Source organism: Schistocerca gregaria, chromosome 1 (genome assembly GCF_023897955.1).
Source record: "Schistocerca gregaria isolate iqSchGreg1 chromosome 1, iqSchGreg1.2, whole genome shotgun sequence".
In the NCBI taxonomy this organism is placed as follows: Eukaryota; Metazoa; Arthropoda; class Insecta; order Orthoptera; family Acrididae; genus Schistocerca; species Schistocerca gregaria.
In genome coordinates, this window is record NC_064920.1 from 799,052,388 (window position 1) to 799,073,029 (window position 20,642).

The 20,642-nt window shown below is 42.0% G+C and overlaps 1 protein-coding gene across 1 annotated transcript in view; it reads right to left on the reverse strand.

Moving 5' to 3' along the window:
- Positions 1-20,642, reverse strand: part of LOC126269996 (aminopeptidase N-like) — a 244,468-nt gene that overhangs the window by 57,167 nt on the left and 166,659 nt on the right. The window contains exon 13 of the mRNA XM_049974035.1: positions 17,049-17,218. Within this exon, the coding sequence (XP_049829992.1) occupies positions 17,049-17,218 (170 nt within the window). The remainder of the gene's footprint in view (positions 1-17,048; positions 17,219-20,642) is intronic.

Consider the following 20,642-nt stretch of genomic DNA (forward strand, 5'->3'; position numbering starts at 1 on the left):
GACATAATTGATTTGGCTGTTTAAAATATAAATTCTAATGCATAAAAAGGAGAAAACTACACGGTAAGACAAATGCAAAAAAATTACATATTGGTCAGAAAGTTTTCATTAAAGCCCATTCATTGTCACATAATAAGAAACATTTGAGTCACAATTTTTTTCTGATTTACAATGGAACTTATAGGATCCGACGTATACCGCATTGCGTTCAAGTTAAAACTGTGCGTACTGAGAAAAGTAAAGGACTACACCGCATTTCTCATGTAAAAGCGTTTATTGAGAAATAATTTGCCTTCTCACTTAGTTATTTCCATAAATTTTCACTTTATTTAATGCACTTTCTCAGGGATTAAGGATCATACGGTACTTGGTTTGTTTGACAGCTACCCGATTATATTACGACACTACTAATGAGTGACAAAATCTTCATTATTGCTTTTACGCCATTTGTGTTTATGTCTGTACAGTTTTTCTACGTTCTTCTTGGAAGTACAACATGTTTTTGTAATGACTTTTGTGGCACAGCTACACCGAGACAGGAAGTTTTCGTAACACAACAATATGTTACACTATAGTTCTGTCAAGGTCACGTCAATGAACACAATAACTGCGACATTTTTACACGTAGCACGTTACTTTTGTAAATGACAAGGTAAGTACATTGATTTCTGGAGAACGTCGCTTATGAACAACAGGACACGCATTTCAGTGATTAATTTTTGACTTGGAACATTTTTAGAAATATTTTAGAACTATTATGATACAGAGAAGGTTTTCGGTAGTGCATTTCATTCTGCAGTTCAGTCTACCGGATGATCAAAACGTCAGTATAAATTTGAAAATAAACCACTGAATAATGTACACTCCTGGAAATTGAAATAAGAAGACCGTGAATTCATTGTCCCAGAAAGGGGAAACTTTATTTACACATTCCTGGGGTCAGATACATCACATGATCACACTGACAGAACCACAGGCTCATAGACACAGGCAACAGAGCATGCACAATGTCGGCACTAGTACAGTGTATATCCACCTTTCGCAGCAATGCAGGCTGCTATTCTCCCATGGAGACGATCGTAGAGATGCTGGATGTAGTCCTGTGGAACGGCTTGCCATGCCATTTCCACCTGGCGCCTCAGTTAGACCAGCGTTCGTGCTGGACGTGCAGACCGCGTGAGACGACGCTTCATCCAGTCCCAAACATGCTCAATGGGGGACAGATCCGGAGATCTTGCTGGCCAGGGTAGTTGACTTACACCTTCTAGAGCACGTTGGGTGGCACGGGGTACATGCGGACGTGCATTGATCTGTTGGAACAGCAAGTTCCCTTGCCGGTCTAGGAATGGTAGAACGATGGGTTCGATGACGGTTTGGATGTACCGTGCACTATTCAGTGTCCCCTCGACGATCACCAGAGGTGTACGGCCAGTGTAGGAGATCGCTCCCCACACCATGATGCCGGGTGTTGGCCCTGTGAGCCTCGGTCGTATGCAGTCCTGATTGTGGCGCTCACCTGCACAGCGCCAAACACGCATACGACCATCATTGGCACCAAGGCAGAAGCGACTCTCATCGCTGAAGACGACGTCTCCATTCGTCCCTCCATTCACGCCTGTCGCGACTCCACTGGAGGCGGGCTGCACGATGTTGGGGCGTGAGCGGAAGACGGCCTAACGGTGTGCGGGACCGTAGCCCAGCTTCATGGAGACGGTTGCGAATGGTCCTTGCGGATACCCCAGGAGCAACAGTGTCCCTAATTTGCTGGGAAGTGGCGGTGCGGTCCCCTACGGCACTGTGTAGGATCCTACGGTCTTGGCGTGCATCCGTGCGTCGCTGCGGTCCGGTCCCAGGTCGACGGGCACGTGCACCTTCCACCGACCACTGGCGACGACATCGATGTACTGTGGAGACCTCACGCCCCACGTGTTGAGCAATTCGTCGGTACGTCCACCCGGCCTCCCGCATGCCCACTATACGCCCCCGCTCAAAGTCCGTCAATTGCACATACGGTTCATGTCCACGCTGTCGCGGCATGCTACCAGTGTTGAAGACTGCGATGGAGCTCCGTATGCCACGGCAAACTGGCTGACACTGACGGCGGCGGTGCACAAATGCTGCGCACCTAGCGCCATTCGACGGCCAACACCGCGGTTCCTGGTGTGTCCGCTGTGCCGTGCGTGTGATCATTGCTTGTACAGCCCTCTCGCAGTGTCCGGAGCAAGTATGGTGGGTCTGACACATCGGTGTCAATGTGTTCTTTTTTCCATTTCCAGGAGTGTAGATAGATTGACACACATGCTTGGAAACACATGGGGCTTTATTAAAACAAAAACAAAGAAGTTTACAAAATGTACGATAGATGACGCTGGACGTCAGTGACTGCGCATGACCGTCGTGTATAAAAGGAGCTGTAATGAGAGAGAGAATCAGATGCGCCAGCAGTCGCAGCATGTTGACGATACAGGATAAGGCGCTTTTAGTAAAGCTGTATTATCAGAATGGGGATGTGCTAGTTCAGCGTTACTATCCTATCGCCATTGGAAGGGGATTCGAACGGGTAAAGGTCCGTTGACAAATGCAGCTGTGGCGAGAATGATTTCGAAGTTCTAAGCCACGGGTTGTTTAGACGATAGACCCCGTAGTGGCCGACCGAGCACAAGGCGTAATGCTGCTGAGATAGTTCAGGAGTCAGCGCTCGTGCAGTCGCACGTCGCACCGGCATTCCATACACTACTGTTTGGTTGGCACTGAGGCGTACCCTCCGATGCTATCCTTACAAAATCCATCGGCATCATGAACTGTTACCCGACGATTTAGTGAAGCGGAGGGCATCTGCGGTGTGGGCGTTTCAAAAGATGGCGGAAGAGGACGATTAGTTGAGTAACGTGTTTTGGACCGACGAAGCTCATTTCACTCTCCGAGGGTCTGTCAGCGCCCACAACTGCAGAATTTGTGCTACGAAAAATCCTAGAACTGTCGTGGAAACTCCATTGCACTACGAGAAAGTCACGGGATGGGTTGGATTTACCACATCTACCGTTATCGGGCCTTTTTTCTTCGAGGAAATGCGTGATTCTGCTTTTGTAACTGCTACCGTGACGGGTGAGAGGTACGCCGCAATGTTACAGAATCGCATCATCCCCACCTTGGCTGATAAACACCTGCTGGAACGTACGATGTTTATGCAGGATGGCGCTCCACCCCATATTGCTAGACACGTGAAAGATCTCTTGCGCTCGTCGTTTGGTGATGAGCGTGTGCTCAGCCGCCACTTTCGTCATGCTTGACCTCCCAGGTCCCCAGACCTCAGTCCGTGCGATTATTGGCTTTGGGGTTACCTGAAGTCGCAATTGTATCGTGATCGACCGTCATCTCTAGGGATGCTGAAAGACAACATCCGACGCCAACGCCTCACCATAACTCCGGACATGCTTTACAGTGCTGTTCACAACATTATTCCTCGACTACAGCTATTGTTGAGGAATAATGGAGGACATATTGAGCATTTCCTGTAAAAAACATCATCTTTGCTTTATCTTACTTTGTTATGCTAATTATTGCTATTCTGATCAGATGAAGCGCCATCTGTCGGACATTTTTTGAACTTTTGTATGACCCCGTCTCATTCCAAGCATGTGTGTCAATTTGTACCTCTCGATTCCGTAATTTATTCAGTTTTCTAATTTATACTGACTTTTTGATCACCAGGTATAACACCTGAGAATATAATTACATTAACCCTCATGGGGGTACATCTACTTTGTGTACCATACTTGTGACAAGCGCAAGGAGCCATAGCTAATATGGTATTTGCTTACACAATTTTACACATCGGTACCATATTCCTCTAACACCGAATTACACAGCTGTCTGGTCATTTGAATGAGAGAAATGAACATTTACTACATCAGTGACATATGCCTACGTAATTACACAGTTGGATTACTTCACACTTATGAAATTGTACTTTGTCTGCGTTTTGGGAACTGTTCATGTATTTTCGGAACCATTGTGATACTGTGAGAGATTTGAGTGATGTATGTATGGGATCATGATTTTTGAAGTACGTTTGAGTTAGATAGCACTACTGAAACGAGCAGAGTTTTCTTTTTTAAGTTTTGAAATTTGAAAGAAGCTACAACGGTTTTGAGATGTGATTGATGTGCTGTGATGATATTATTACGATGAGGATGTGTATTATGATGTCTAGATATCTTTATGATCAATAAGGCGATGCTATATGAGGCATATGTTTATGCTACGTGTTTATTATGATGAAATATTGAAGTATCGAAGAATATGCCTACGTGTGATGAGGTAAGGAATAATGAGTAGTGGTTACGGACTGTGGTTCGTGGAAAAAATTTTGGAAACCAAGAATCGTACTTGAAGAGTTATGAAAGGTGAGTATATATGTGAATGTGCATACAACAATGCTTATGAAAATTTTTGGACACTTTAATTCATGAGATTTCGTTTCTATACACTTCCAATATAAATTTTCAACCCGTGACATTGTTTATTTGTTTCAGACTGCCACTGTAGCGGAAACTGTTGTAAATATTTCGGTGAAGAGTACATGAGCTGCGCATTGACCACTTTGAAGTATACCTATTGTTGTGTGGACTTCAAATTTTACTCGTGCCGCTTCAGCAACTTTGAAGCTTCCCGCACTTTTGCAAGCGCTCGCATAGCTGTAGAAAAGCGGCAAGTTTCGTGACTGGTGCATTTAACCATCGCGAGAGCGTTACAAATCTCACAGAAAGTTTGAAGTGGGACACACTTGCAGATAGACGGCGCGCTAAACGGAAGGGGCTGCTCACTTAATTCCGAAATCCGTTCTTCGGCGAGGATGTAGAGCATATATTATTACCACCAACTTTCAAATCGCGCAATGATCACCATTCAAAGATAAGCGAAATTAGAGCTCGTACTGAGGCATTCAGTCGTTTTCCCCTCGCGCGATCCGCTAGTGGAACAGAGGGGGGGGGGGGGGGGGGGGGGAAATATTACTGGCCCGAATTGTGATCTCCACCACACACCGGTTGGTGGCTAGCGGAATATAAATGTAGATATAGATGTAGAAAAGAGAGGCCGAACAGCGCGCGGGAAAAACGAACACCTAAAACTTTCTGTTCGAGCTCTGATTTCTCGTATTTTATTTTGATGATCATTCATATCTATGTGGGTTGGCCTCAACAAAACATTTTCGCATCTGAGGTCATCAGCTTCCTAGACTCAGAACTACTTCAACCTAACTAGCCTAAGGACATCACAAATATCTATGCCCTAGTCAGGATTCGAACACTTTGTAGTTTGTAGTTTGTGCTATTTACTGAAATGCTTATGAATTGATGCGAAATGGTCTTACGTCCACACACCTGATTGTGACAAGTGCCTTCTACGAGAGTTGAAAGAATTTTACTGACTTATTAAATGCCATATGGCTGGTGAATTATGTTTTTATGCTTTGCTTTTTATGTATTTGCTTATTTGATATCTAGTTTCTAGCTGCGCTGCAGCATTGGTTTTATAAAATAAAAAATAAAAATTTAATCCATATGCTAATGTAAATACTTTCTGTCTACCAATCCAACAAATAATAATTTTATGATCCACATTCCCAAGAAATGGAGAGCACTTGAAAGAAAAAATAAGAAGAAGAAGTGACTAGTAACTGGAATTGCATACAAAATTTTCTTTTCAAGGACTTGATAATTGTTTGGTAGAATAAGTTGTTGTGGTGCATCACTCTAGTGTTAAGAGGTGACATAGACATGAAGATGTGAATAGGCTTTTCCCTTATCTGCATTGCTATCTGTACCGTAATTTTTTCTGCTTTCTCTTGTTTAGGTATAAATTATTGCATTTGCTGCTGCTATTTGTCAGGCATTGTCCTATTGAATTTTACTTGGTATTACTCAGATAAGCCAGTGTTACCACTGATTTACTTTTCTTGTTTGCTACATATTGCCTTATATTTGTTGCAATGTTGCATTTGCTTCACTAATTTAGATATACTGCTGCTTGCTTCGCCAGTTTGCATTTTTTGTCATTGTTGTTTGTGTTAATTGTTTTGTGCTGCTGCATTGCGTCATTCTCTAGTTCATATATATGAGCTCAGTAGATCTAAGCTAGTTTAAGAGGGGGTATGCATTATAAGGAAATGAGCTGTGATGAGTTGGGAAGAAATTCATTGAGAAGCTATAAGAAAAAGGTTTGGCAAAAGGGTATTGCATAATGCGGAACAATTATTTTGAAAAACGAAATGAATAGATAAGTAGGGTATAGTGACAACAGGTGTAGGTAGGATTTTTTTGGAAACAAATGATGAGGTAAGAAATATATGAGAGCGTAAATACAAATAGCATGCTTAGGTAGGATTTTTGTGGAAGCTGATGTTGAAATAAGAGAAGATAGCAAGTATTAAATGAAGTGTTAGTTGGAAATGAAGTAATTTTGTTTGAAATAAAACAGCAATGAGCGTAAAGTAGGTATAAAATGCTCACCTCACGTACTGCAGGAACCAATGTTAAACGTACACTTTGACACATTTACACTTGAAAACAGACCCTGTACTTTCCTTTTGTGTTATTCTGTTATGTGTTTATGTGAACCCTTGTTTGTCTGTGTTCTTCCTGTCTCTGTGTGTTTACCTGATAAGATAAATTTGGTAGAATTTTTTTCTTCTAATACTACGCTGCATTCACTATGATGAGGAATACTGTTATCCTCAAATTTAATTTTGTTTTGTAAGATATTCTTTACTTTGGAAAGATGTTCAGACATTATTTATTCTGTTATGTTTTCTTTTAATGCACATGCGTCAAGTTAATGTTTCAAAAGCTATTCTCATTTTTCATTTATTTTCTTATGTCATAATTCCTGTATTACTCATGTATATGTTTATTTGTATTCTTTTTGTAAAGCCTGTATTATTACAAATGTTATTTGTATTATCATGTTCTTGGCTATAATTATGTTTTCTTTACATTTGTAATTATATTCTTATGATTTAAAAATTGTACTTGTATAGACACCAGTTCTTCAAGTTAAATAAATAGTAGGTATTCATTTAACTGCACACATTTTGTCTCTTGGTCATAGTATATGTATTAAATCTGAAAGGTTATATGACTGTGTTAGTGCTTGCTTCTGTGTTGATAATTCAGCATTGCTAGTTCAAAGGATATTGCAACAACAAAAAATAGTGAGTGCACAAGTGGTGGTTTATGGACTACCTATATTATCTGTAAGGCTCTTCAATTGTGATTGCGCACTTGCACAATCGCAACGGATGGCTGCTGGCCATCTCTTCAAGGATTACAGTGGGTCTGCACCTTTGGTGGCCCATTACTATAAAAATGTCTACAAGGCATTCTGTTGGTCTGCTCTCTGGTGACCTACCTACCAATATTCTTCAAGACTTCGACTGACTCTGCTGTGGGCTTGCTCTCTTGTGGCCCATTACCATTCTTCATGTCAAGAGTCAGCACTGTGTTTACGTTGGGAGGATAACTTTACTTCCTCAAGACTGCATGGAGGTCCACTATTTGTGTGTGTATTTTCTTTTATTGCTCAAACATTGTGTATAAAACTGTCATAGACTACTATTCTGATGAATGATTAGGGCTACCTTTATGGACTGTGAGGTGAATTTTTTGATTTATTGACCAACAGTATATTACTAATTGTGTGCGTTTGATCTATTTGATATTTTTAATATGAAAAAAAGTTTCACAAGTTAGCCTTGGCCACTTCCCAAACTATCTTCTAAAATTGTTTGAGAGGAGCAGGACGGCTATGTAAGTAGGCTGTTTATGTGTTTGTATTTTGGCAGTAATAGCTCTGATAGCGCTGTGCACATTCTGTAAGAGACTCTGTGGCTGGTGGGACTAGCAGTTGGAAGTTTACGGTCAGCGGTGATGGAAGTTTGGAGGTGAACAGCCAGCAGTGATGGAAGTCGGGAGTGAGTAGTCAGCAGTGATGGAGGTAAGAGGCTAATAATTAACAGTGTTGGAGGTTTGCAGTATTAGCATGAGCGTATAGTCTGAATGTGTATCCATCACGGAGATTTATTACTGATGATTATATAATTTTTTTAACTGGTTGTCACTTGATTAAGGTAAAATTTTGTAAATACATTGTTTGCTCTGCAACAAAATCTTTCCTTTGTGAACCACATGCCTATTAGTTGTTAGAGCCTTCAGCAGTTAGAATCTTTTATTTAGCTCGCTGTATTTGCGCTTGCTGTATTGCGGTAGTTCATGTGATAAATATGTTTGTGAGGTAAGTGACTTATGAAACGTATAGGTTGTTGTTGGGATTTTCTACTAATTCAGGGCCATTCTTTTGCATTAATTATTTGAAATCAGGTTATCATTTTTTGAGCAGCGCCACGATATTGTGGGTCAAAGTTGAGATGATAAAGACTAGCAAGTGACACTTGCATTCAGTCTTAGTTACTGCAATTTAAGAAAAAAAATATTAAAAAAAAAGAAGTTTCAGGATGAATCATTTGGACCAGTGCGACCGATCCATCGTTCAGCAATTATTTGATTTAAAAATTCCCGCACTTCCAGATGCTAGTTTGGCGGTGCCCCATCCTATTACTAAATGAAGTCGCTCGAATCAGTCTCCAGCTGTGGGAGAAGCAAGTTCTCAAGCATATAGAGATATGTGCTTCCTGCAACAGCGTTCTCTGCAAATAAAACTGGACCATAAGCCTTTTCCCGTGAAACTGCACAAAACACATCAAATTCTGGGAAGTCAGTCTCATGTTGTACAACTTCTTGCGATTGTTCCTTACCCCGTAATATCACATTAAGATGGTTCACCTTTCCATTTAAATGGAAACGTCTCGTCACCAAACACTAAGCGTGGAAGGAAATTTTCATCCTCGAAGAACGAAATTACGGAACTCCTCAGGTTGTTTTTTGTCAGCTTCACGAAGAATTTGCAGTAGCTGAATTTTGTACGGTTTCATGTGTAAACGTCTACGCGACACATGCCAGACGGACATCGGGGGCACGTTGAGCTGACTAACTGCACGGCGAACGGATTTCTGCTGTCTCATTTTGAAACTATGGCGGATGCTTTCGACATCTGTGTCAGATACTAGGGGACGGCCCGGCGATTTGCCTTTACACAAACAACCTGTTTCTCGGAATTTTTCATGCTATCGTCTAATGCTCTGTGCTGTAGGAGGATCCACACCATACATAGTACGAAAGTCACGCTGAACAGTTGTTACTGACTCGCACTGCGCAAAACGTAGAACACAAAACGCTTTCTGTTATCCCGACACCATTTTTACTAGAACTACATTGGATGCGCACTTCTGCTACCTAGTGGAAGCCATGTAAAACTCGAGAGTTTGCTCTCCAACAGTATGTTGTTCACGCACATACTTCAAATAAGTTAATAGCTATGATTTTTTTTTAAATCAGATAATTCTTTTTGATACACCCCATATACGAACATTGTCAAAGTTTACAGATGCATGTAGTATATATTTTATCATGAAAACATAAAAGTATTCAGAGATAAAAAATAAAATTCGTAAGTGATGTGAAACTTCCCGACGTGTCACTATAGTCGATATATTTGTGTCTTGAGAACTAACGTATTGTTATTTGGGATGATTCTAATTTATTGTTCAGTCTCAGTTTTAGTTGGATTACATTTTTCGATCACACAGAATCATCTTCAGACGTAAGTAGGTGCCTCAGTAACCCGTCTTGTCTTCTCAGAACCACATATCAGAGAGTGGGCGAAACATGTAATCTAATTAAAAAATTAATAAGTAATTATCTCAAATTTTTCGTCTTTATAACGATAAATGTCGTCGTTGATGAATTTGCGTTCCCTTGGACTTCGTAGAGACTTTCAGCGAGAAAGCTGTTAGGGAAATTATAAAATTAATTTTACTAACATTCGAGACATAATTATTATATTGTGTCATCTAGAATGAAATTTATTTACGAGAGAGACTGAGCGAAACAGAGCACAAGTACTTGTAGGCCGACGAGACGATTCTAGTTCTGATAACTCGCCTTAGTAGAACCGATAATATTCCGTTCCTCTCGAAAACTAATTATTTTCTGCTCTTACAGGCCCTTCAACACTGCACCCGCCACCAAAAAGTCGATGTACTCTATAGAAAACTCCACTGTTTCTGTTAAAGTCGGTCAAAATACGTGTATTTGTTTGTACATTTTTGTGAAACCCAAGTTTTATCTACTACAAATTATTGTCTTTAAAACGTAGCAAGTGCATTGTACTTAGGCTTTCGTCCAGCACTACACTCTTTCTGAATCAAAAATGAAGTGAACGGAGAAGACGAAAAGGAAGATTTCTCAATCACGATATTTTTTTTTTCACTGATTTCTCTGGCCCTCGGATACTCTGTAGTAGTAACCATGTACAATTATAGGCAATAACTTCTTGTTACAGTTTTCAAATTTAACATATACAAATTATGCAGTTGTTACTGCACTGTTATTAGGGCATACAGTCCATTCGAAAATACCACAAGCTTTTGCTGTCAATTTATGAACTTACCCAAAATTTATCTTCCTACTGACGTGTTCACTGTTGGCCAGTTCAATAAAAAATTCCACTACGCTAATTACGACAATTTTAGTTTGTTTTCCAATGGCTTGTCGCTATTTCTACACACTGACCGGTGTAGCACTATAAGTAGGACCTTGCTCCTACATTTCTCTCATTAGAGAACACAAGTCAACTCACCGGCTTCTGTGGCTTAGCGGTTCTAGGCGCTTCAGTACGGAACAGTGCAGCTGCTACGGTCGCAGGTTCGAATCCTACCTCGGCCATGGATGTATGTGATGTCCTTAGGTTAGTTAGGTTTATGTAGTTCTAAGTGTAGGGAACTGATATCTCAGATGTTAAGGCCCATAGTGCTCAGAGCCATTTTTTCACCTTTCTCCGGAAGACACAAACCGCAGGCGAGCAGACGATATTGCAGGGGGAATACCGAAGATACAGCTGGCGCTGACCTCCGTCTTTGCTGTAGTGTGTGTTGGGCAACAATGCTGTGAAGCGGACAAATCACAGCGCTTTGCGCCTGAAGACTTAACGTAACAGGAATGATCTTGATCTGTCTATTTGGTGGCCACTATAATACATATGTAATCTTGTTTTGTTAGCTTCCAAACAAATCTAACAAACTAAAAGGTAAAATAAAACACGAATTGTCTAGGGCTTTAACTCACCGGACATAATGTTAGTCACCCCTTTAACCCTTTGATTAACATTGGGGCGTATGTATCGTAAACTAGGTTATCAGAGAAACGCTGCATATTATTTCAGTGTATCAATTCCCCACTGGTAAAGGGAAGCCTGCTAATGGTTGCCAGAATTCTTATAATTACAGATTGCATCTGTAGATTGTGCTGTTGTCAATTTTCATTGTTAACCCTGGTCTCCGTATTGTCACATTGAATTAGTTCTCACCCGCAGACAGGCAACCCAGTTAACCAGATTCGAAAAGCAGGCTGCCTTCGCGCTTTCCCTGACACAGCGTTTCAAGGGCTTGCACCCACAAATTGACGCTTACCCCGTGACAAACGAAGTCCGTACTGAACACATGTAGTGTGCGTTACAAACGTAGAGAGAAGCTCTGTCCATTGATGTGTCTGTTTTCAGTATGTCTTGGAGATTTTGCGCAGTCATCTTCTTAAACCCTACAGGTACGTGCGAATAAACCTGTAGCTGCTAACTCTCACCTCCGACCCTCCTTGAAAACGGAACGGTGGAAAACATTCTTTTCATATTGCTACGTCTAATTAGGACAGCCGGCCGTTGTGGCCGAGCGGTTCTAGGCGCTTCAGTCCGGATCCGCGCGCGTGCTACGGTCGCAGGTTCGAATCCTGCCTCGGACATGGATGTGTGTAATGTCCTTAGGTTAGTTAGGTTAAGTAGTTTTAAGTTCTAGGGGACTGATGACCACAGATTTTAAGTCCCATAGTGTTCAGAGCCATAATTAGGACATGCATTAAAGCAAACATACAATAATGTTTTTTGAAATAAAATTGCGAGTGAAACGGTTGAAAGAGCATAACGGTCGCTATGGAACGCTGTAATTTAGAAAGTACTAGGAGGTCATGTGACTGTACACTATGAGTGTTCAAATGGTTCCTATTGCTCTGAGCACTATGGGACTTAACATCTGAGGTCATCAGTCCCCTAGAACTTGTAACTAGTTAAAGCTAACTAACCTAAGGACATCACATACATCAATGCCCGAGGCAGGATTCCAACCTGCGACCGTAGCAGTCGCGCGGTTCCGGACTGAGGCAGCTAGAACCGCTCGGCCACAGCGGCCGACACCTTCAGTGTACATGATGGCATTGAAGTGGAGTGTATAGCTCATCTGGTTGAATGGAATCGCCGCAGTAAGGTGAGTCGACCTCGAGACATGACAGAATAGCAGAAAACATATGTCTTGTTTGGACGTGCTGTGAGCAAAACTGCTCCACCTTTTGGTGTACCAATATCGCCTGTGCAACGTGTCTACAGAGAATGCAATATCTCGCAGCCCTGTAAAACTGTGTAAGAACAACGGTCGTAAAAATATCCTAGCAGACAGAGACAGGAGGCGACTGTCGCGACTTGCCAATGGCACTCTCCTTCAAACCCGAAAGGAACTGTTGCTGTCAGTCAACGTAGTTGCATCTCAAGCAGCTTCCGAGCGACCGCTGGGAATAGAACTGCATGCAATGATTTGGAGTCGGATGCTTCGTAAAAGGCCAATGCTTCCGGGGGCAGATAACGCTGTACGTCTTCAATGAAACAACCTATAAACTGGAGTTGTAGAGCAGACTGAGGATTCCAGGTTTTGACTCCTCAAATGTTGCCCTCGAAACTATTACATCTTCATGATGAGCCTCGTATGGTGCGCTGTATCAGCAGAGCTTGATCCTACAAAACCTGTATCTCTAGTACTATTTGTGACAGGGGACAAAATGTAGCAATCGCCAGTTCCGCAATTTGATAATTCTATCGCCGCGCGGGGTTAGCCGAGCGGCGTCAGGCACTGCAGTCATGGACTGTGCGGCTGGTCCCGGTGGAGGGTCGAGTCCTCCCTCGGGCTTGGGTGTGTTTGTTTGTCCTTAGGATAATTTAGCTTAAGTATTCTGTAAGCTTAGGGACTGATGACCTTAGCAGTTAAGTCCCACAAGATTTCACACATATTCAAACTTTTTTTTTATAATTCTATCGAATGTGATAATCGGTGAGTAGCTTCAGATAGATATGGTATACCTGAAGAATTTTTTGGACTCTCTTCCTCACCGAACTGAGGCCGAGGTTCGAGTTGGAGTCAAACGTATTAGCATGAAGTCCCCGACGAGTAAGTAATTTTTTGTCTGATTTTGTGTTTACCATCAGTTCCCTTCTCTAGTCTTACACAGAATGGATGATAAAAAAACTTTTTTAATCCGTCAGTAAGTATGCACAACACCATTCGAGAGCTCATACAGAAATTTCCAGGTAACAGATTGTGCCTTGTTATTTCTTTGAACCTGGGCCACTTGCAGATCATCACGTTCTCTCTCAAAAGTTTACAGTGGATAAATGAAATTTTCACTTGCTCCAACACTGAGTACAATCCTACTTAATTTTATGCTGTTATTTCTATACTGCCTCAATGGTACATTAATTCGCTTGCGGAAGCTGCACGGAATGAGATAGGTAAATAAATCAGTCTTCAATGAAAGATAACTACCGGTCTCAAATACTGACAACGAATTCCTTCTGGAGCTTAGTACTGTATGGAAGTGGAAAATTCGGAAAGCTTAGTTTAGTTGCTTGCTGTATATCTTAATGACATGGAACGTGCTATTTTATACGTTATTTAACAAAAAAGAAAAAAGAAATAGTGAGCGTTTAATTTCTGCTAGGCTAGAAAAGTGTCGAAAATCAAATATACAAAGTCTGAAATGCAGAGGTTTTGTCAGAGAAAGAGAGAAGTAAGAATTCTATGTAAAAGCATTACCATAAGGGGATACAACTCAATGAGTAATATTCTAAGCTACTGAATAATAGTTAACTTTGTTATGAGTAGAGCTACGATCGTGAAGCACGTGTATTAGATTGAAGCTAATTGGCTGATGAGTCAAAACATTATAACCATCTGCTTAACAGTGTTAGTTCGACTTTTGGGTCGCAGTTCTAGGTGGTATGAATCGGACAAGTTCTTGGTAGGCTTTCAAAGGAATGCGCCACTAAGTTTACACGCGTAGATCACGTAATTCCCGTGAATTACGGGTCAGTGGTTTGTAGTCGCGAAGAGTTTCCTTTGCTCTACGTCTATGGTCACAAACTATTTGTTAACAGATTATCGGTTTCGGCCTATAATGACCATCATCAGATCTGCAGCAAAAAATGAGAAAAACATAACTACACTCGCAGATTGTCTACAGCTTAAAAACAATACGTAGGCCATAATGAAAAGTACTGCTGACAATATATGCATGTGTGCGCTTTAAGGATGAAGAGGCATACTTGTTTCATAAAAAGGAAGTCGTAATGTACTGCAGCCATAGTGACATCGTCAAATCTTAAATGCAGAATCAGCACAAGCATCGTCAGGTATATATAAATAACATCGTATGCACGAGTCATGTTGTCAATATCACTACTGTTGAAAACAAGCTGCCGTACAGTAGCCACAAGATGTTTCTGTTGTGAGTTCCCCTGATGTCGCTAATTAATTTAACAGCGAAAATAAAGCGGGATACAATAGTTGAAGTCTGTAATGAGCTTATAACGTACAAAAGGCATTACAGTAATAAAAAGCAATAAAAAGAACACGACAAAAGTTAGATTGTTAAAAAGAGGAAGAGTTAAGAAACAGTATTTGACATATGGATGTCAGCTAATGTAGAATTAGGAGAATTCCAGTTAGATCATCAGAAAATTTCTAAAAAAATAATGTTAAAGTAGCCATCAATAATGAATTTTGTACTCATTACGATCTCCCAAAAAATTAGACTTAAAATTTTATCTTATAAAAACATTAAAACGTAACTGAAATTAATAAAATACGACACAGATAGACGAGCCACAACAGAAAAAGGAATAAAGTAATTCCAAGATGAAATAACAATAACTAAACATGTCAACTGGCAATGACTATCTAGGTAAATTGACACTGAAGCAAGCAAATCTCTGGGTTAGTCAAAAATAAAAGGAGATTGTGTTATAATGAGGAGAGTGAAAAGCGGTGACAGCAAGGTCAATAATATGGAGAAAATTTAAAATTCAGGAAACGTCGAATACTATGAGTAATTTAAATAACGGAGTAAAGAATCATATAGAATAACATGGAGACTCGAAAGATCATTTGAAAAATCATAACCATTCGACATGCAAGAAAACGTTGCAAAACAATCCAGTTTTTTCTCAGACACTCGTGAATATCTTAAAGCGCTACCAGGCTCTAAATATAACTTCAAGAAAGAAACGTGTAGACTTGGGTATAATAATACAGAAACCAGTGAAATACTTGTAAAATGTGTTTTATAAACTATGAAATACCACAGAACCGAGTCAAAAATTACAATTTTAAGATTTTGTAAGAATGAAGGAAAACATGTCAGGAAACAATGAAGAAATCATATAAGTCGCTGCAACTCTCAAAATAACAAAGCCAGTAGGGAAAATTCCAAAACAGCTGAAATTATGAAATGGTAACGGGTAATAATTGAAAAATGATCTTTGAAGAAATATGGAAAACAGACATGATGAAACGACGAAGAGAAGAGAACAAATCGTCCCTAGTTGGCCAAAATGCAAGAAGAGAAAATGAGCATTTGTAGCTGAATGGTACAAGGAAGCAATCTGATTCTGCTACATCTCTGATAGCTGCTATTCTCTGTGTGGATACGTTGCGTTTCCGAAGTGTCTGACTCAGCCACCAACACATTTACCTCGAGATGCCGGCACGGTAGCTCAGCGTTTTCGGTCACAGGGTTAGCTACCCTCTGTAAGAAAAAAAAAACTGAGTGAACGGATCAACGAAGAACCTCAACGGGTGTCATCGGACGACCGCCCCTAACAAATTCAACGAACAATAGACAGGGTGTTACAAAAAGGTACTGACAAACTTTCAGGAAACATTCCTCACACATAAATAAAGAAAAGATGTTGCGTGGACATGTGTCCGGAAACGCTTAATTTCCATGTTAGAGCTCATTTTAGTTTCGTCAGTATGTACTGTACTTCCTCGATTCACCGCCAGTTGTGGGCTGACGAGAATCCGCACGCAATTGTGCAATCACGTCATCAATACAGATTTTCTGTGAACGTTTGGGCAGGCATTGTTGGTGATGTCTTGATTGGGCCCCACGTTCTTCCACCTACGCTCAATGGAGCACGTTATCATGATTTCATACGGGATACTCTACCTGTGCTGCTAGAACATGTGCCTTTACAAATTCGACACAACAATTGGTTCATGCACGATGGAGCTCCTGCACATTTCAGTCGAAGTGTTCGTACGCTTCTCAACAACAGATTTGGTGACCGATGGATTGGTAGAGGCGGACCAATTCCATGCCCTCCACGCCCTCCTGACCTCAACCCTCTTGACTTTCATTTATGGGGGCGTTTGAAAGCTCCTGTCTACGCGGTACCAAATGTAGAGACTCTTCGTGCTCGCATCAGGGATTCCATGCGACGGAGGGTGGATGCACGTATCCTCGCTAACGGAGGACATTTTGAACATTTCCTGTAACAAAGTGTTTGAAGTCACGCTGGTACGTTCTGTTGCTGTGTGTTTCCATTCCATGATTAATGTGGCTTGAAGAGAAGTAATAAAATGAGCTCTAACATGGAAAGTAAGCGTTTCCGGACACATGTCCACATAACATATTTTCTTTATTTTTGTGTGAGGAATGTTTCCTGAAAGCCTGGCCGTACCTTTTTGTAACACCCTGTAGAACAAGATGAGATCTACTAAAAAAAAAAAGTGTCGCGAGTTGCGCCTTTACGATGGGCGACGCAGAGGCACTACTTACGGGTTTCCCTCGTCGGGGTCCTCCATGCGTGTCCAGGCGGAGAAGGCGGCCAGCGACTCCTCGATGCAGGGCGGGTAGCCAGCGGCGCACAGCGCGTGCTTGGCCAGACGGCCCAGCTTCGAGTCCGGCTCAGACTCGTACAGCGGGGTCACCAGGCGCCGCACGAACAGCTGCCCGTGTCAACAAGGAAGGCCGTTACACCACGAGCTCCTCTACATCTCTCTCTTTTTCTCTATCTCTCTCTCTCTCTCTCTCTCTCCATCTCGCTGCCTCTGTCTCTCTCTCTCTCTCTCTCTCTCTCTCTCTCTCTCTCACACACACACACACACACACACACACACACACACACACACATGCACACACAGACACTTTCACTAGCAACGAATTCCGAGGTAGTTTACTGATGAAGTGTTATGCAAGGTTTCCATCACAGAAATTACAAGATTCTTCGAAAGCAAACCATGCCGTCATCAACATCTGACCAGCCTAGCTAAACACTCAAAACTCAGGGAAGCCCAATATAACAACGAATTGAGTGGGTAAAATATTCTGTCTTCCCGCCACATCAGATCAAGACGCTTCAACTGTGACAGAGTGTCCTGAGAACCGTTACCCATACAATTTATGATAGTTTTTTTACCTCTTGTGTTACAAACATTCTTTTTGTTTATTATTTTCGGCTCCAGTTCTCATCAAAAACCATCATCATATGTGCAACAGAAGTAGTACTGAAAGCATGCAGAAAACTTTGAATCGCATATGTTCCACAATGCAGAATATACACTAAAACATCCGTCCTGCAGTCCTTAAGATATTCGTTGAGCTTATATTCATTGTGGACCCTGCATCATGTTTAGTTAAACGAAAGTATTTACAAACAAGCGAGTTTGCGCACAAGTCAGTACACTGTACTCCCATTCGGGAGGACGGTGCAAATAGCAGTCCGCTCATCCACATTTAATTTTTCCGTGACTTCCCCAAATTATTCCAGGCAAATGTTGACTTGGTTCTTTTGGAAGGGCACAGTCGATTTTCTTCCCCATCCTTGACACATTAGAGCTTGTGCTCCGTCTCTAGTAACCGCTATGTTCAATGGTTCAAATGGCTTTGAGCACTATGGGACTTCCTGCTGAGGTCATCAGTCCCCTACAACTTAGAACTACTTAAACCTAACTAACCTAAGGACAACACAAACGTCCATGCCTGAGGCAGGATTCGAACCTGCGACCGTAGCTGTCGCGTGGCTCGAGACTGTAGCGCCTAGAACCACTCGGCCACTCCGGCCGGCAACCCCTATGTCGACGGGACGATAAACCCTAGTTTAACTTCCTTCCTTCTTAAAGTACTTGCATTTATGATCAGCAGACGATAAGAAAATTACGTGATTGTCTGTGGGTTTATAGTATCCTGAAGTTCTCTCATATTCGTGCATTAAACTGAAGCTCAATATTAGGAAGGAACGTAACATAATTCTATTATTTTATACATTACATTAATTTTTGTTATCTTAACCAATAATTACAAATGTATACTTTGCAGTAAGTGATAATGCCCCAAAGTGCGTTAAAATACATTATATATATCTGCCCTGTACAAACTCTAGGGATTGATCGATGAGAGGATAGGGAACAAAAATCGTCTGATGTACCTATGTCCATAAATGCATGGTTTCCATTTTAGAGACAATTTATTCAGTCATACATTGTTACACAGACTGAAACCTAATATGCGTTGTCCCATGCAATCACAGTTGTATAGTAAGTGCTGAAAATGGTTTCCATGTCCCTCAATGCGGCGTAGCAAGTTCTGCCTCACTCGTTCCAGGCTGCGTCCGAACAGAGTCAAAGGCAGCATGAATACGCTGCTCCAGTGTCTCAACATCTGGAATCGGCTCTGCCTATACGATACTTTTGAGATGCCTCTTAACCAGAAAACATACGGGATGAGGTCTCGTGAACGAGCAGGCCATGCAACTGGACCACTCGTCCGATCCATAGATCAAAGAAGACACGATTGAGATGCGTCCGGAGGTTAACGGCGAAGTGAGCTGGAGCACCATCATTTAGCAGCTGCATAATCCTTCGAATCATCAGTAGCCCTTCTTACAGCGGGGGAGGCAAAGTCACCCACAAGAAACGCCGGTAGTTCCGGCCTCTTAGGTGACGTGGAAGGAACACTGGTCCCAAATCCCGACCTAGACGCGCGGTTTAAGACGCCATATCACGGATTGCGCGGCCCCTCCCGCTGGAGGTTCGAGCCCTCTCCCGGGCATGGGCGTGTGTGTCGTTCTTAGCATAAGTCAATTTAAGTAATGTGTAAGTATAGGGACCGACGAACTCAGCATTTTGGTCCCTTAGAAATTTACACACATTTGAACATTTTTTATCCCGACCTACACATTCCGACTGCACCGATGCTGATAATTCGCTGTCACCATACCATGGGGGTTCTGCATACTATCCCACAGATGGCCGTTATGAAGTCTGAAGATACCACTCTGCGTAAAGGTGGCCTCATCTGTGAACAGGATGGATGACACAAAACCCGGAATAGTGGATGCCTGGTGAAGAAACCAGTGACACAACTGCTCCCGGAGTGGAAAATCTGTCGCTAGTAAGCCCTGCACACGCTGTTAGAGATAAGGGTAGCAACAATTGTCACAAAGAATGTTTCAACGCTCGTCTGGCTTACCTTGTACCGGCGGGCCAACTGGCTGGTAGTGACACGGCGATCGCCTTCCACTGTGTTAATCACATTTTCCTCCAAGTCTGGTGCCTGAACATTTCGGGCATGTCCTTCATGATTTCCTTCTTTACTTCCTTTCTCATTTTTTATTTTCTTTTACTTATTTGTATTCTATTATGGCACACTGAATTGTTTTACTTTAGAACCAGGTTTTATTAAATTCTTGTTATTAGATTTTATATACAGGGTGATTTTTTCCACCGTGTACATGCTCTGGAGGCTGAACGACCCCCTCTCAGACAAACGGCTAAACGCTGTTGCAGACATTGAATACCGTGGTTGTTGTCGGCGGGGATAGGTCTCCTGATACAACCTTGCTGCTCGCCGCCCGCTGCCATTTGCCTTTCCGTAAGTGAACACCATGTCGACAAACTCTCGATTCGCTGAACCACATGGTGAGTCAGCAAGAGAAGTGACTCGGACACAACATTACTTATTACTATGACAGGAGAGAGCGCTAGTGCGTGACGTATGAGGAAACCACCACCCTCTAGGAGGAAACCACGCAAAATTCAAATGGCTCTAAGCACTAGGGGACTTAACATCTGAGGTCATGAGTCCCCTAGATTTAGAACTACTTAAACCTGACTAACCTAAGGACATCACACACATCCATGCCCGAGGCAGGATTCGAACCTGCGACCGTAGCAGCATCGCGGTTCCGGACTGAAGCGCCTAGAACCGCTCGACCACAACGGTCGGCGAAACCACGCATACTGTAACTGTGGCTGCGTAGTACAGCGCGTATTATACCGCAGACTCTGTAACAAAGTATGGTTGAATAAATAGTCTCTAGCATGGAAGCCATGCAATTACCGGCATAAGTTTATTAGACCTTCTTTATTCCGT